The 17,170-nt window shown below is 34.8% G+C and overlaps 1 protein-coding gene and 2 pseudogenes across 1 annotated transcript; 2 read left to right on the plus strand and 1 right to left on the minus strand.

Annotated features, from left to right (window-relative positions):
• Positions 1–4,234: 4,234 nt before the first annotated feature.
• On the minus strand, positions 4,235–8,386 carry LOC128022300 (thioredoxin reductase-like selenoprotein T1a; annotated as a pseudogene).
• Positions 8,387–9,155: 769 nt separating this feature from the next.
• On the plus strand, positions 9,156–11,180 carry LOC128022308 (stress-associated endoplasmic reticulum protein 1-like). The gene is made up of 3 exons (XM_052609703.1): positions 9,156–9,391; positions 9,634–9,709; positions 10,562–11,180. The coding sequence occupies exons 1-3, from the start codon at positions 9,311–9,313 to the stop codon at positions 10,600–10,602; spliced, it is 198 nt and encodes a 65-aa protein (XP_052465663.1). The 5' UTR covers positions 9,156–9,310; the 3' UTR covers positions 10,603–11,180.
• A 3,821-nt stretch (positions 11,181–15,001) lies between these two features.
• LOC127939588 (protein fuzzy homolog) lies at positions 15,002–17,159 on the plus strand (annotated as a pseudogene).
• The last annotated feature ends 11 nt before the right edge of the window (positions 17,160–17,170 follow it).

Raw genomic sequence — 17,170 nt, forward strand, 5'->3', positions numbered from 1 at the left:
TACCAAAATTTAAGTAGAACAAGAAAATGTGTTTTGCTTACAACGCCTAGTTTTACCATGCATAAGCATAACCTCATCTGCATATAATTTCCATGAATATTCCCATCGGTGTGACACCATGTTTAACACAGTCAAAGGTACAGGACATTAAGGAAATATGAGATACAGACTATAAATGCCATTTGTGCCAAAATATCCATTAAAACAAAACTAATTTAAAATTCTTTAGAATATTTAAAATATTTTAGAATATAGTTGATCTAGTTCTTTTCTACTGGTACTTCAGTTTTAAACTATTCAAATCAAATTGATGCAGTTTTGCTGATAAGGTGAACATATTTTAGCTATTTTTAGTGGATATACTAATGATGAATTATTATGCATCTATACCACTCCTCGCTGTCATTAAAACATAGCATGACACAGGAGAAGTGTTCAAGCACATCCACCATAAATATGTCTAAATTCATATAATTTTTAACTTCTGCGTAATGACTTTATGTAATTTCAGTGCTTATTTCTATTCATGAGATTTGAATATTTAATGTAAATGTGTATTTATCAAAACGATTAAATAGTTTAAAATCGTTGTTTACTTCTTTAGATTTCTCACTCCAGGAAAAAGAGGATGTACACTGTAGGCCTAAGCATGGTCATATGTCCCTACCATGCATGCATATTTACGCAAAGTTTTATAAATTCTGATAAATGTGTGATATTTCTATGCCCCATTTTGTGCACTCAACGCTTATAAATGAGACCCCAGGTCTCTGTTGTGGGCTTCCAGGACTTCTAAGATACAAAAGAGAGTCCCAGAAGAGGATGTACAATCCTCGGGTGCATTCATTTGATCACTGCCATGGTAAAAGCCTGACACTTAATAAAATGTATTTATTTATTTTAAATAAATAAATCGTTATACTCAGCCCCAACTGCAATGGGACTCTCTCATATGCTGTCAGTTCTGTGGTTTAAGAACTTGGTCTGCTCTGGTTCCTGAACATGAGAGGTTTGTCTCTTGAGAAAGGATGTAGCCAACACAAACTCTTACTGCTTCAACTACGAATGTCCAGACCAGTTTTTTGTGTGTGTATCCCCAATTATATCTGAGTTTCAGAATATTAAATATTCATAATAATATTAATAATAATCCAAAATATTCTGAATTGAATAATTCTCTTCTTTTTAACTTTCTATTCATCAAATATTAATAAAAATTAAAATAAAATAAAAACTCTCATGGTTTCCGCAAAAATATTAAGCAGCAAATCAGTTTTAACATGCTGGAAAATTCAGCGTATTAATTTTAAAACATTAAAACAGTACAACAACAAAAAAAAAAAATTAAATTAAATGTAGAACTATTTTTCATATTCATATTCACATATTGATATTTTATTATCAAATAAATGCAAATATAATAGACCTTTCTCAAAAACATAAATAATTGTATACCAAACTTTTGAATGATAGTGCACATGGCATATATTATGTTGTAACAATATATATATATAACTGAAATATGCTGGATTAAATAATTTTGTTTACTTTTCATTCCCACCTTTGGCTTAGTATCAGACAGCAGCAGATAGAGATGCTCACTTCAGTTTTGTGGTATCAAAGAACAGTGAGTATCCACATGATGTGCTTGGACAGGATGTCTGTAGATGGACCAGTAACAACAATCACAATTCAAAACAGCAATAAAGAGAAAGTAAAAGTGAAATCCTGTTTCACAAGCCAGCTTTTAAAGTCAAACCATTTCAATTGCTTATACGTGTTCAACTCGTCGTCACAAGTCAGCAGCAGTTTGCCCGATTCAACATGTTGCATATTTAATACACATAATATTGTCCTCCAAAAAATGTCCCATTGACTGCAAAGTAAATTACACTGTCAAGGTCCAGAAAAGTATGAAAGACATCACCAGAATAGTCCATCAGTGGTTCAGCCATGTTATGAAGTGACGAGAATACTTTTTGCACGCGAAGAAAACAAAAATAATGACTTCATTCAACAATTGGTCTCCTCTGTATCTCTCCGCATCACTGTAGCACCATTTTGTAGAATATCCGCTGAATGCAAACTGCGTACATTATTCTGTGTCAGCTATGACACAAGAATACGTTTTATATGTGTATTTACGCTTTAACTTGAATGAAAACAGTGCATCCGTGCAGCGGATTTCATAATTTTCTGGACCATGAAAGTGTAATTTACTTGGCAGTCTATGGGACAGTCACAAAACTATTTTGGGGTGGAGTATCCCTTTAAAGTTGTAACATTTTTGATTTGTGGTCTTTCAGTGGATGGACTAAAAAGATAAGACAATATTAAACATTTTGAATTAATCGGTAAAAAATTTTTTTACGTTTGAAACTACACGAGGAAGAGAGTAAATGATGACAGAATTTTCATTTCTGGGTGAAGTATCTCAGTTCATTGAACAGCAAAAACACAAATTATATACAATAACTGAATCTGCCTTGGTGTGGCATATGTTTCCCGTGGAGCAGGTTGAGTATGGATGCTTGGGGTGGACGGAGTCTAGATGAAGGCGGGAGAAGGATCAGAACATGGAGCTGGGCAGACCAGGCTCAATCACCAACCTCTCTGAGACCATGAGACCACTCGTTCTGTCACTCAACAGGAATATAGGGGTTTAGATCCAGGTTCAAAGTATGCAGCTGTAAATCAGTAAGAAAGTACACAGGTCTTTTATTTTTAATCTGATTGCCAATTCTAGTTTCAAGACATTTTCTTGATATGTTAAACTTACTACTCAACTCAGATCGGTCCAGCTAAATGTTGTGTCTGCCATGTCTTTGCTTATAGTCCAAAGAACACAACATACCTCCTCAAGTCCTCATGTGCAGAGGAACTAGTACTTCTGGCATGCAGGGTTGGCCTTCACATGGCTCTGATACAGTTACAGGAGGGCAAAGCCTTCCCGTCCAGCTTAACACTCCTACGGGTCAGACCTCCACCTTACCTCCACTCACTGGTTTGAAGAATACAGAGTTTGAGCCACAGAGTACTAATGGAAGAGCCAGTCAAGGCCTTTAACACACGTCTGCAGGCCTGTCCATGAACTGACATGCTCAAAAAAGCGTATAAAACATCATGAGAAATTTCACTTGATTAAATGTGTGGATGTATATGACTTACTGTACATTTGGATGATTGTGAAGGTCACTCAAGAAGTGACATAAAACCCCAGAGGACTGTTATTAGTTCTCGCATGAGCTTCACGATGTTTACATTTACTTACCATTTATTCACCCTCTCGTGAAGGTGTACAAAAGTTGGCCGTAAGTGATGGTCAATGGTTAAAGTCTTTCTTACACACACTTACTGTGTAATTTCACTACAGAAGATATTGATTTGTCTATTGTGGTTTTATGGATTGTCGTCATGATGGCTATATGCGCTTTTTCAAGCGTCAACATTTGGGCACTCAATTACTTGCAATGAATTCAAATTTGTGGTTGGGCTGTCTTCACAATCAGAATATAATACAGTCTAGTTTTCCCTTGTAATGATAACTTTACTGGCATTCACATTAGGAATGTTCATTATAAGCACACGCCATGGTTTTGTCGCCTGCCAGTTTAAATAGTTGAGCTTTTTAAAGTTTAGTGGATTCTGAGTTGACTCTGTTTTTGTTTTTATCATTCATCAGCAAAAAATTGTTCAGCAAGAAAAAAAAATGTATTCAGCTATATTAGTACTCTGTGGCATTATCATTGTAGCTGTGGTGTGGACTTCACCATTTTCCTAGAATTAAACAGATTATTAAAACATTATATTTATTGTCCTTGGTGTGAAGCCGAAGGTCTAGACTAGTAGAGAGAATTCACAAGGTGATCTGGATGCTAGATGAACTGACCCAAATCTTTTGCTAGTAATCCCATTGTATGTGTAATTGTACATGTAACATTATCAAATTCCAGCTATTGCAATATAATCAAAATCTTTGTATTCCAATTATAGAAGTATAAAGCCATGTTGAAAAGCTATTAAGCTGAATGTTTTTGTACGGTGTAAATCGTGCATTTCAATAACCAAAATAAGATGAAGCCTTCATTAGACGAAATGCATTAACTGAAAATCTCAGCTCACAAGGATTCTTAGATGGAGATAAGACTTTTCACCTGAAGTGATCTGGGTAAGACCAGACTAAACCCAATTCTGGACTAGGTTAATGACATTACAGGACTAACGAGCGAACAACCATATTTAACAGCATGTTTAATGAAAAGAAATCAGTTGTTTTCTAATGGTTCAGTATTATTTCAAACATTAATGTAAAATGTAACTTGTAAATGTGACTGTAAAAAACTTTTGTTTGATTACATTTTATTTTCCTTTTAGTAAACATTTTAAGCTATACAAAGCAATATAAAAACCAGGGCTCAGAAATATAATAAATGTTAATAAGATGTAAAATGATCATGATGGGGGTTGGGTGTTTAAGTTAGGAGCATCTCATATCTACTTATTAAATAAAACAAAGACCAGGTTTAGCCATACAGTTGCATGTGAAGAAAACATATGCCATCATAAATTCTGTTGACTGAGCTAACTGGACTAAAATGGAAACTGTAGTCTTTGTGAACATTTATCCTGACCTGAACCAAATGGTTATTGCACAAGATATGGGCTGCAATCATATTTATATGGCCACTGTTGTTGCCGTAGATCCCACACCAGCATCTGTAGGTGATGCATCTCCGAGGGGCACAGTGAGGAGAACGCAGAACATCGGGTGTGCGCTAGTAGTCTTTACTTTCAGGGCAAACCTTCATAAATGTCACCTCACAGCCGTAGGAGAGCTTCACCATAGAACTAAGAGACAATGTGGAAAAAATACAAAGACAATTAATTCAAAAGGGGAAAAAGCAATATCACTAGTAATCCACTAACTCACGGTTTCATGAAAATGAATATACATTTTTTCCTTATAGCGGAACATAATGTTGGCTAAACTACACTGAGATTAAGAAAACAATCAAAACATTAAAGTTCAATGACATTTTTTTTTTTTTCAAATTTAGTGTTGTGTAGTTGCCGTTTCCCCTGTTAAACTACTGTTCAAAAGTTTGGCATCGGTAAGTTTTTTTAAAAATATTTTTATAACAGTAAAGATTTTAAATGTTACATCATTTGTATTTCAAATGCCATTCTTCTAAAAACTTTATACTCGTCAAATAATTATGAAAAATGTTAGAATGATTTCAAAAGCATCATGTGACACTGCAGACCAGAGTAATGGCAAATGAAAATTCAGCCTTGCCAACACAGGAATAAATTACATTTTCAAATATATTGAAGTAGAAATACAGCTAGCTAGTGTTATAAATAGTAATACTAGATCACAATATTAGTGCTTTTACTTTATTTGTTACCACACAAATTAGGGGTGCTAACCCCTAACACAAATGCTGATTGGTGATTAAGTTGTAAAAATATTTCACAACATTACTTTTTTCTTTATTTTTTATCCGAATCAAATCAAACAAATGCAGCCTTGGTGAGCATAAGAAACAAAGTCTTGCTGACCCCAAACATTGTTGTGTATACATTACAGATTTTTTTACAGACAATATTTTGAATAAAAATTGATTTCATATATGGTAGGCTAATGATGGTTGAACATACGAGGAGGGGTCGTCAGCTCCATTCAGTGAATCAGAGACAGGGTTACGAGTGATGGTGTGGAAGTGTGTCCATGTGCACGTTCATCTTCATCTCATTCTCCAGAATTTGGACCAGTTGCTGCATGGAAGGCAGATGGCCGGACTCTAGCTTGGACCAAACTGGAACATCTAACCAAAAAATGCCCCAAAATAGTGTTACTTTGGTGATAATGCAACCAAGTCATTTTTCTAACTTTGGCCAGACTAAACCACAGAATTAGACTAAAGCCACACTTCTTTACTTTAAAGATGTCAATAAAACCATATGCTTAATACGTCTGATAGACATAACAACTCTAATTCTTCTGATATGATAAACTATTTCTTGCATAATACACTTTTCATGTGGTATTCCATAAAAAGAGCATGAATGCCGTGGGTCAAGACAGGTTATGTTTTTCTGAAAAGGGTCAGAAATGGATTTTCTAAACTTTAAAATCATTCAATCATCCCATAAAAAAAAAAAATAATAAATATGTGAAGGTTTAGGTAAATTAATATACAATAAATACACTACAAATAAAATAACTCATTACAAAACAGGTATTATATTAACGAAATTATATACATTTAATGGTCAATTTATGAATTTAATATACGCTTACCATTGAGGGTGATTTCAAAAGCACCGGTAGACATACACTGATTCTCGATCATATTGCTGAAGAAGAACACCATCATACAGGCATATATCTAAAAAAAAAAAAATAATAATAATAAAATAAATATTAAAAAAAAATGAAAACAAGAACTGCTGCAGCTAGTTTGTTTGTACATACTTGAATACTTTATTTTTTGTGGATAGTTTATACATAACTTGTGTGCTACTTTTTTCACATTGAAACGCACAAAAAAATAATAGTAAAATAAATAAAGTTTAAAGAATGCCAATGGTTTTCTTCTCTACTATTAAATCCACATTAAATACATATTTACAAATTTCATTTTGTTAGCGCCCACTGCTAGTTTTGAGTTGATCCACTGAAAAAAAAAAAAATAGTTTGTCTTCTTGATAATGTTTGATTAAAATCTGAATATTTGCTTCCGCTCTGTTATGGTATTCATTCCTTCTCTCTGTAATATTCTATTTCAGTCGGAAATATGTCACTATACTGAAATAAAGTTGGCAACAGCTTCTAGTTCAAGAGGACTTTAATGCCTACATTTCAGAAATAGTGCAGAAAGAGTCAGGTGAACATTAACATGGGAGCTTGCTCTTTAGTCTCTTGTGTATTACACTCACTGAGGTGACAAACTAATGAGCTCCATGGGGGAAAAGATTGTATTTGGAACCTACTACTCAAATAGATTCTAGTTAAGAACAAGATTCTAAACCTCCAAATGAAAAAAAAAATCTCAATTGGAAAAGTCTGAGGTCCTGCCTTATTCTCCTGACTCCAAACCCAGAGACCTGGGGCCTGCATGCCAAATAGAGCGAATGGATCCTTGCCCACAATGATCACACCGATTAACAACAGCTTAAACATAGACAGAAAGGAAGCAATGTGCCTGGAGGGGAATAAAGAAAGAAAAAACACACACTGTATAAATAAATATTTCACACACAAATACATGCACATACATACACTAGTAGAATTTGTAGAATAACAATAATAAATGTTTCTTGAGCAGCAAATTAGAATGAATTCTGAATATGCTTCTGAAATAATTTTTTTAAATACTATTCAACAATATAAGTGTGTGTCACATAACTGCAGCCTTGGTGAAACAAGAGACTTCTTTAAAAGCAGTTATCATAAAATCATAAACTTTTCCAAAGTTTTGGAAGTCAGTGGTTATTCTTTTGCAAAGATGTGCGAGTGTGTGAGGCCACAAGGATAGAAGACATGTAAGTGGTTTGTATTGTAAGCGATCACCTGTAGACAGGCAGAGGAAGGTAGTTCTCTCCTTCTATGCGGATGTCTGGGTACCGCTGGGACAAAGCCTGCATGTACTCCTCAAACACCCGCTTGTATCCTCAGGAGATACTGCAGAAAACAAACAAGACACACCTTACAGCCTTTGGTTCACTACCACAGGCTGACATGAAATACTACCGACTCTTGTGCAGTAACTACACAAATAACGTTTCCCATTTCAGACTGTGATAAATGATCTCCCATTGGAAACTATATATTAAAGTAGCCTCAAATTGGCTTTATAAATCCATGAATGCTGCATTATTAAACGTGCAGCGTCTCAAATGACTTAAGTGCAAGCACACAGACACATGGGCTGATCCTCAAATGACAGCTCTCCACTTAACACCAGATTACTGGACGATTATAACATCCTACCGAGGTTATCTGCGAGACTACTTGTGCCATATGAGACACATTAACACTCTTTGTATACTGTTACAGTACACATTCCGTTGCTTAAGTGTGGTTAATATATCTCTGCGAGGTTAATCACGTCAAGCAGAGCTACCATCAACAATGTCATACTCTGGTCGGCTTGTACCGGGGACAGACATAAAAACGCCCAAACTCTCACTCACCAGATCTGGAATTTAAGAAGAGGACCCGTGGCAAACTGCACCTTCATTTTCTTGACGGCACTGTTATCTGCAGAGACACTGTAAAGATAACAGGCCCATAATATCACGACCGAGAGAGGTAACCAGCGCATCTCTCAAACAACGATAAGTGAGTGAACTGAAAACAGGAAGTGGTGTACTGAATTTCATACGGGTAATCCAGGAAGCCACGCTGGGATTGGTTCGCGATTGCTTGACGTGGGGTCACATATTTTGACGAAGAAAGTCTCTCAGTTCAACGAATCTGTTCTTTTGAACAGTTCGTTTCAAAGAACAATTGAACAATTGATGACGTTAACAAAAGCAAACAAACAAAACAAAAAATATATATTATATATATATAAATATATAATAATATATATAAAAAATAATTTAGTAGACCATAATTCCAATGTTTTGCCTTGGATAGGCATAAAAAAATATTTGAAAAGTAAAAAATGTATAATTATTGTATGATATGGATTATTTTCTATTGTTCTGTATTTGTTGAAACAATGTTAAGTCGTATGTATGGTATGAATTAAAATAAAAATCCATAACAATTCAGCTTCCTTACGTAGTCACGCAATAATAGCGCTTATTAAAAATGTATATTTTCAAGTTCAGTTAACTGCAAACTGTAGACAGTCAACTAATAAATGAATAGTCCTTCATTAAATAACATTAGCTATTTCCAGATATAAATTTACACTTCTCCTAGCTGTTTTAAACCACATTAAATTGTTTTAAACGTGTTTAAACATGTTACAAATAATATGTAACTTTTTAAACACCACGTACACTCACTGTGCAAGAATCCAAGATTTATATGCCAATTGAAGGTATCGATCAAGCTCTACACAATACGCAAGGCTTGTAAAACTTTTTAAAAACTAAATTTAATAAATGATTCAAAAAACGGGCGGGTCCGTGCATCAGTCCATTTGTGATCTTCCGGTATGGGCGGAGCTTACATTCTGTGTACGTAGACAAAAAAAATCGACGTAGTTCTCTCTTCATCCTCAATAGTTTGAGTTCGCAGTATTTGTAACCGTCACCAGCTCACTTTTACAAACCACCAGCATTTTTAACGATGGTCGCCAAACAGAGGATTCGTATGGCCAACGAGAAACACAGCAAAAACATCACCCAGAGAGGCAACGTCAAAGCATCGGTATGACAAATCTTCTTGATGCTCCATAATGTAACAACGGAAGTGAAATTAACTTAACGTAAGGTATTAACTTGATTTTAAAGTGAAGCGTTTAAAGGTATTATTATTAATATTAGGAATTATTGATTTTGCAGTGAAATAGTGTTTCTTAATACTACATTGTATGCTTTCATTGCTAAACCTCATTGCGTTACTACTAACTACTATACAACTAAAAACAGCGCTAATGTAAATTCACGCAGAGAAACGTCAGTGATGATAAAGTCTCGGTGGGACCGTGGCTCTTGGCGCTCTTCATCTTTGTTGTCTGCGGCTCAGGTGAGTTACTTACCAACACAAAAGATTTCCAAGTGATCTGTCATATTTAAGATCAAATCATAAACACATTATGTTAAATTAAATAGTATTTTATTTTTATACTAGCATATGTTGCCATTTTTGTTAAGTCCAAGGTAGGTAGACAAAGCTGACCTCCACTCATTTTTTGGCACACTGTGAAACCTTGCACTGTAGTGAAGGCCAAGATAATAATGCACACTATTTACATGGACAAGGCTGGACTGATAGCATGACTTTATCTGCTTATTTTCACTGGGGACAACACGTGGATCTGCAGGTGCTCTTACTCTTAAAACGGCATTGAAGAACATTGCCAACAAGTGCTAAAGTGCTCCCCTGAAGAGCAATGGATCTACTTGCCAGCTTGCTTAAAGTTTTTGATACATAGCTTAAAAGATTTAGCCTTTTTGACAATGACATAAACAGCTCCATCCAGATTTGATATGGCACATGCTCTTGACTTATTTATGGGTTGCTGCCAGTTTTTACCAGATTATATTTGCTTTGAACAAATGACATTTTGGTTGTGTTATTTCAGTCATCTTGCACTCTGTTTGCTTGCCCTAACTTTTGTACTGTGGAGAAGCGTAAGGTTTTCACTGTTAGAGATGACACTGTTTTGGGAAAAGCAAATAGTTTTCTTTTGTGAGAGAAAAGAGCACAGTGGCCCATTATATCCCGCTTAATCCTGAAGATGGCGTTTATGTTAAGCATTGACTTCACCAAGTGCAGGTTTTCAATACTCTTCCTCCTCAACTTTTCCGAAGGTTGGAATGTCTGCCTTCTGTAATGTGTGTGTGTGTGTGTGTGTTTTGTTTTTTCTCTTCTCAGCAATATTCCAGATCATTCAGAGTATTCGAATGGGCATGTAAAGAGGACCAGTGATTTATCAAGTATGCTCTCCTTGCCAGTTCCACATGCTGCAACTTTAACAAGGAGCCTCTCTTGAAGGCTTTGTGCTGATTTTATTGGTTTATCATCTATGAGGTGCAGCAATCTTGTCATTCCTCTCTGGTGCCTTGTTAATGAAGAAAAATCAAAAAGCCATAAAATTGCATTGCGATCAATTGTAATGTTATTATTGTTGTTATTTTTTTTGTTTCAAATTTATCTTGATGTTATGTAAAAATCGTTGTATGTCACAAGCAGTGATGTGATTTGTAATTCCTGACTTCTCGTTCATTCCTGAAATAATTGTGCAGAAATTATTATTTAATGTGTTTTTGATTGCAACCCCCCCCCCCCCCCCCAACCTAACAGCCATTTAGAAATTTGCACAGGATGAAGTGTTACGAAAAAGAAAGCTAGTCAGCAAATCGAAATCACAGATGTAAAAATTGTCTCTTATCACGCATTATATTGCTTTTCTTTTACTTGTTTTCTTTGTAATTTAATAGCTGCCTCCTTCCCTCTAGAATATGGAACCTGAAAAATGTAGTTCTCTTGCACATATTCTTGTCGTTGTGGTACTGTTTACCAGAATGTAGCTTAGCAATTCAGCTTTTTTTCAGAACTGATGATGCTTTATATACTGTATGATAGCGTGAAGGAGTAAAGAGGAAGAGGAACAGACCTGGACTAAAATAAAATATAAAAAAAAATTGCATGTGTTTTTATTTTTTATCAGTTAGGTGAAGATCTTCACAATCTGTTTGTAATTTAACCAACAGTTATCTAAGGTGTGTCAGCTACCCAATAAACCTATAAGCAGGAGTATACATTGCTTATATTTATTACCAATAAAAAAAAAATTGTATAATGACATAATCAAAGTAATTAAACAAAATAATACATGAACAGTAAGGAGCATAAGAGTGCAATCTAGTAGGTTAAATGAAACATACCATCTTTGAGCTGTCAATACTGGCTTAAAAGGACTGAAAACGAGAAACTATGTTCTCACTAGAGTTCTATCCAGGTCTGTAATTGATTACATCCTGTCATGATTTCTACCCTCAATCTGAAAAATATTGGGTTGTTTCTAGCCAACTATGAGTCAAATATGGACTAACCCTACTTTGGGGTTAAAAATATAATTAAAAAATATAAGCCAATAGTTGGGTTACTCCATATTTGACCCAAAGTTGTGTTGAAACAGTTGTGCTGTTTAAATGATTACTTCATTTATTTATTTCATTGGCTTGTTTAGCTGGATAAAAAATGCCAAAGACCACAGCGTCACTGAAAGATATTGAGTGGTTTGACATGCCAATATTGCTAAGATATGTATCATATCTTACATTTTATTTTTGGTTGCCATATCCAGTTCATAAAAAATATTATGATAATGTTTATATATATATATATATATATATATATATATATATATATATATATATATATATATATATATATATATATATATATATATATGTATATATATGTATATATATGTGTGTGTGTGTTGACTATTAATAATGTTATATACTTTGATATTCAATTTAGATTGTTCAGAATTGATAAAAAATAAAATGTTAAATATACGTTAGAAAAAGTATTGATAAACATTTAATTGCAGTTAAGTGGTGAATAATTCTGAACAGAACCAACAGCAAGAGCATTAACTGTTTTTATACATTCTACTTGCATTCACATATAGTCTCCGGAAGGCGGCGGTGTGGAGCCAGCAGTTCCCTTTGACTTTCACTGGCCAACAGTGGAAGAAGAGAGACAAGGCTGTGGTCGGAGATGTTGCTGTGGATACATGACGTTTACAACACTCGAAGTCAGGCAAAAAATAAAATACATATTATTTCTCTTATTAGCACTTGCTTACTTACGTCATTGGCGGCTTACTTCTGTAAGCGAAAATCCTTTGACAAACCGATAAATGTAGGAAAATGAACGCTTATTACAACAGTCTGAATATTTCAGCTTGGATTAGCAGGTTTGTTCATAATCATGATTCGACTGGAGAAAAACACACAAGACTAAATGTAATTTTGCCTCAGATGTGTCACGTTTGCTTGGATACTTTGCAAGAAGTAACGTTTCCAGTTAATAGAGTAAGAAAGAATAAGATGCCCCCTTGGCAAAAAACATTTCTTTTTCTTTAAATAGTTAAGGAGGGATGTATGGGTTTCATTGTCTTCCACGTTATTATTTAGTAAATGCATAGGTCAGTTATAATTTTCAGCTGTTCATATCTTTGATATGCATTAAAACCTATGCAATCGGCTTAAAATTCGAAATTATATTGTCTTAAATATTACATATCTTCAATTAAAATATGGGCAGTTAACGTCATAGGCTGCAACAACTAATCGATAATTAAAATAATCGAAACGAATGTCATATCGATTAGTCGCGTCGAAAACTTCCTCCAGTCAGTTAAATCACAGCAGTGAAAAACGCATTTCTATGGACGAAATGCGTCTAAAAATAGCGGATGAAACAGATTGAGCTGTTGCGGTAAGGATGCGTGATCCAAGCTGCCTGAAACATGAGAATGCTTTATTTTAAACTTTAAGCTAATGCATTAATGTGATCCTGACAGACGATTTGACAGATACACGTGCTGTTTAATGTGTGAGATTTGTTTCCTCAGCGCATAAACGACATTTTACTATCATATACTTTCATATAAATGTACCCTACCGTACACAGGTGTCTTGTTAGTGTAGTGCTTTTTGCAGTATGTTCAGTGTTGAATTTCTCATGTGTTGATTTATTTTCTCTTTGTGCACCTAAAGGCTTTATAAGATGTCTCCATCACTGATTGTTGTTTAGAGCAACTTTCAAGCTCAGTCTACATCAGTGCCGGCCGGAGCCTCTTGGGGGCCCTAAGCAGAATTTGATTTGGGGGCCTCCCTCCCACCACGCGGAGTCACCTGTGCTTCAAGATTATTGACACAAATGTCATGCTATAATGTTACATTATAAATGAATACAGTGAGGTTATTTATTAATACAAAATAAATAAAAACCAATACTTAACATACTTCACTCTTAAACTTCTGAATACAAACTGTCATAAAACATGAAATAAATATGCAAATGTGCATTAAATGTGCAATCTTTTAAATGAAACCAAAATAGACAAACATTAATATAATAAAAAATATAATGCTACAACAAAAAAAAAAAAAAAAAGTTTAAAAACTTAAAAGCAAACATAAGAACAGAATTCAACAATGACAATTGTACAACAATGACCTCCAAATTTTTCCTTCCTAGCTTTTCAGGAGGCAAAGTCACTGATGACAGCAGGACAGCAGGACTGTATTGTTGTACCCCCCTTCCTCAAATATGATGATGGAAAAAAACCCACCTACTATAGGGGAGAAAATAGAACTTTAATCAAATAAAAAAGTAAAAGAATAAATTTTATTATTTACTAATTACAATTGTACCATTCAACATTTACCTATGGCTATAACTTTATTATGACTAATTTATTTCATAGTATTCAGCATTAAGAAATCATGCAAAAGGAAAACCATGGGTAATTTTCGTAAGGGAACCTGAAAAAGAAAAAAAAAACCTTTAACAGGAATGTGGCTGAAAGTGATAAACAGGCCCTGTTTTTACCTAAATGATTTAAGGTATATGTATAAGGTATAAGGTAAATGTACAAATGTACAAGTCCTCAAATGCTATTGAGCTTCAAATTTGCCTTTGAGCCCATGTGAAAAAGTAGCATAATTTACATATGATTTACAGTTTATTTTAATAAATATTCAACATTATATTCAATTGTGCATTATAGCTGACACCTAGATGAATAATTACAGTTGTTTTTATGACTGTAAGTCATTCTCCTCAAATGCTAGTGACTTTAGAAAAGTGTATACCAATATCGCATGTAACTTTAGAGACGGTCCCTAAATTTGAGACTCTTGAACGTCCAACGTCAAGCCAACTTTATGTCCTTTTCTTCTTTCTCTTTTCGGCACCAGAGGGATACATCTTTTTGTGACATGGATTATCATTTATTACAGTGACGCGCACTTGCGCGCAGGCGCGAATTGTCAATGCACGCGAGGTGTCTATGCGTAATTGCGCATGACTCAAACGCTAGCAGACACAGCAACAGTTGTCGGTAAATAAGATTTTTCTTGTCTTGAATAATTCATTTATTCGTTGATTATTAATTTATTAATCCATTCATTTATATCACTTGTTTAAGTTATTTAATTGTAAAAAAAAAAAAAAAAAAAAAAAAAAAAAAAATGATTGGGGGGCCCCCAGCCGCTTAGTTCGCTTATGCATCGAGCCGGCCCTGTAGAGTCTATATTCACTATGCTGCAAGCAGAGACCCTCTGACTGCTGTGTCTCACAGCATCCATTAGGGTCCCTCTGTTCTCGCGAGGCTCCTCCAAGCAGCTTACCTTTCCATCATCGGCTCCCTAAATGGTGTCCATATGTTTGGAGCCGGCCATGTGTAAGACGGATCGGGGGAGTCTTGTGGTTTGAGGGGTCTTTCAGAGAACCTGATGCTGATTACAGTGAGTGGCGGTGGGGGCTCTGCCATCAGTTGCGCCTCCTGCTGGAGAAATGTGGAACCGTATGGTCCTGGCAAACATACGCAATGTGGAGCGAGAAAAACCGGAGTTGTTCCCTTGTTACTGTCTGATCGACATGAATGTGTCAATGACAATCAGGGCTTTATGGGTGATCTGACGCAGTGTATCGACTGTTTGCTTCCCTCCTATCCCGGCTTGCTTCAGGAAGCCCTACACTAAAAATACAGGATGAGAAATAAATGGGATTAAAAAAATGGATTCTAAAAAGTGAGTCAAAATATAGACTTAAAAGCACTTGATGACTTCTGTATGAAATGTCATATGTGTTCGCAGTGTGACACCACATGCTACCACATGTTACTGAATTAAAAAAATGGCATTGAGGACCAACATAATAATAAATATTTAAAAGCTATGTATGTTAATATTTACACATTGGTGAACAAATTAGTTTAATAATGTGTTTGAATTTGTGGTGTGAATAATTTCTTATACATCTTTAGATTTGTATGTTCCCTTATATATTTCAGTTATAAGTTTAGGTACCTTATAAGTACCTAAATGCTTGCAGGTTAAATAAAGACAGGATTTTGGGCTTGAGTATGGCTGCAAAATTATATGAAAATTTAATTTTCAATATAAATAACATTGTACAGCCTGCACAACAGCTATATTGCACGCAACAACTTAGAAACTAAAAAAATGCGTGTGACATGCAAATGAAAAAATGGGAAAACATCGTTTTCATTGGGCATACTAGAAATCCAGTCCTGGCTTTCTGTAAAAAAAAATCAGTTTTCATTACATTTTCTCATCATAAATGTGAGGACGTGTATTTTGTTCTTATGGGATATGAAATTATGCATGCAACTATAGTGCTATAGTCCTTGTTGTTATATATAATTATCCATCAACAAATTAAACTTATAATGTCTTCACTCCATAATGTATGATCATCACAAAGCTGAAATATTGTTGGAGTAAAGTTAATTAGCTGTATAAAATGCTAAAATAAAATGTAAATAAGGCATGTTTTATATCAAACTGTTCATCCACACCAAGTCTTGTTATCTTTGCTATAAAGGATTGATCCAGGGTAAATACCAATTGAGATCTGTGACATGCCTCAGTTTGCAAAGACAATGTGTTGATAGAAAGGCGCTCACAATGAAAGTCTATGAGGCCTCTTGACTGTAGGAACATAACCGCCTATCTCTTGTCTCACCAAAAAACTAGTCTGAGTACAAGATCATTTTACCACAGAACAGAAGCAGCAGGCATTGCTTTGTGTCCTTATCTTAAGATATAGCACCCACTTTAGCGGTTATTATCCATCTTTAATAGCACTTGGGGTGCCTGTCAATGCATCTAACTACATAATCAGGACATAACAGGTTATTTATTACATGTAAATTAAAATAGCTCACCCGAAAATCTTGACATCATAGTCTGTACATGTATTCAGACAAAGCTGCTACTGTTTACCTTCTTATGTTTGAAACGTCAAGCCACCTTGATTAATACTACAACACATTTATTTTCTAAAGAATGTCTTTTATGTTTTCTTTTGTTGTGACTTAAAGCAGAATGCATCAAAGACTTTTAGTGGAATTAGCGGGGGGGAAAAAACTGCTGTGAAAAGTACGGATTGTGAATCCACATAAATTAATCTTTATCAGTTGTGCATAAAGTATGTCCCTACATGCACAGTTTCTATGGATTACCTCAGGCTGTTGGTGAGTCCGTGATAAGGAAATGAAAAACTAAAATCAGAACTGGTTTATTCATCTCTGCTGTATGCTAAATATGAATGTTCACATGTTTCTGCCCTTAAACTTGAGGTACAACTTCATGACATCATTTGCTTGTCACCATCAAGCTTTTATGCTTTGAGCTGTGTGCAATTAAATGTGTCACTAGATCAATTCTGTTGACTAATCATTGAACTCTGGGAAACCTCTCCAGAAAACGTTTG

Source organism: Carassius gibelio, chromosome A2, assembly GCF_023724105.1.
Source record: "Carassius gibelio isolate Cgi1373 ecotype wild population from Czech Republic chromosome A2, carGib1.2-hapl.c, whole genome shotgun sequence".
In the NCBI taxonomy this organism is placed as follows: Eukaryota; Metazoa; Chordata; class Actinopteri; order Cypriniformes; family Cyprinidae; genus Carassius; species Carassius gibelio.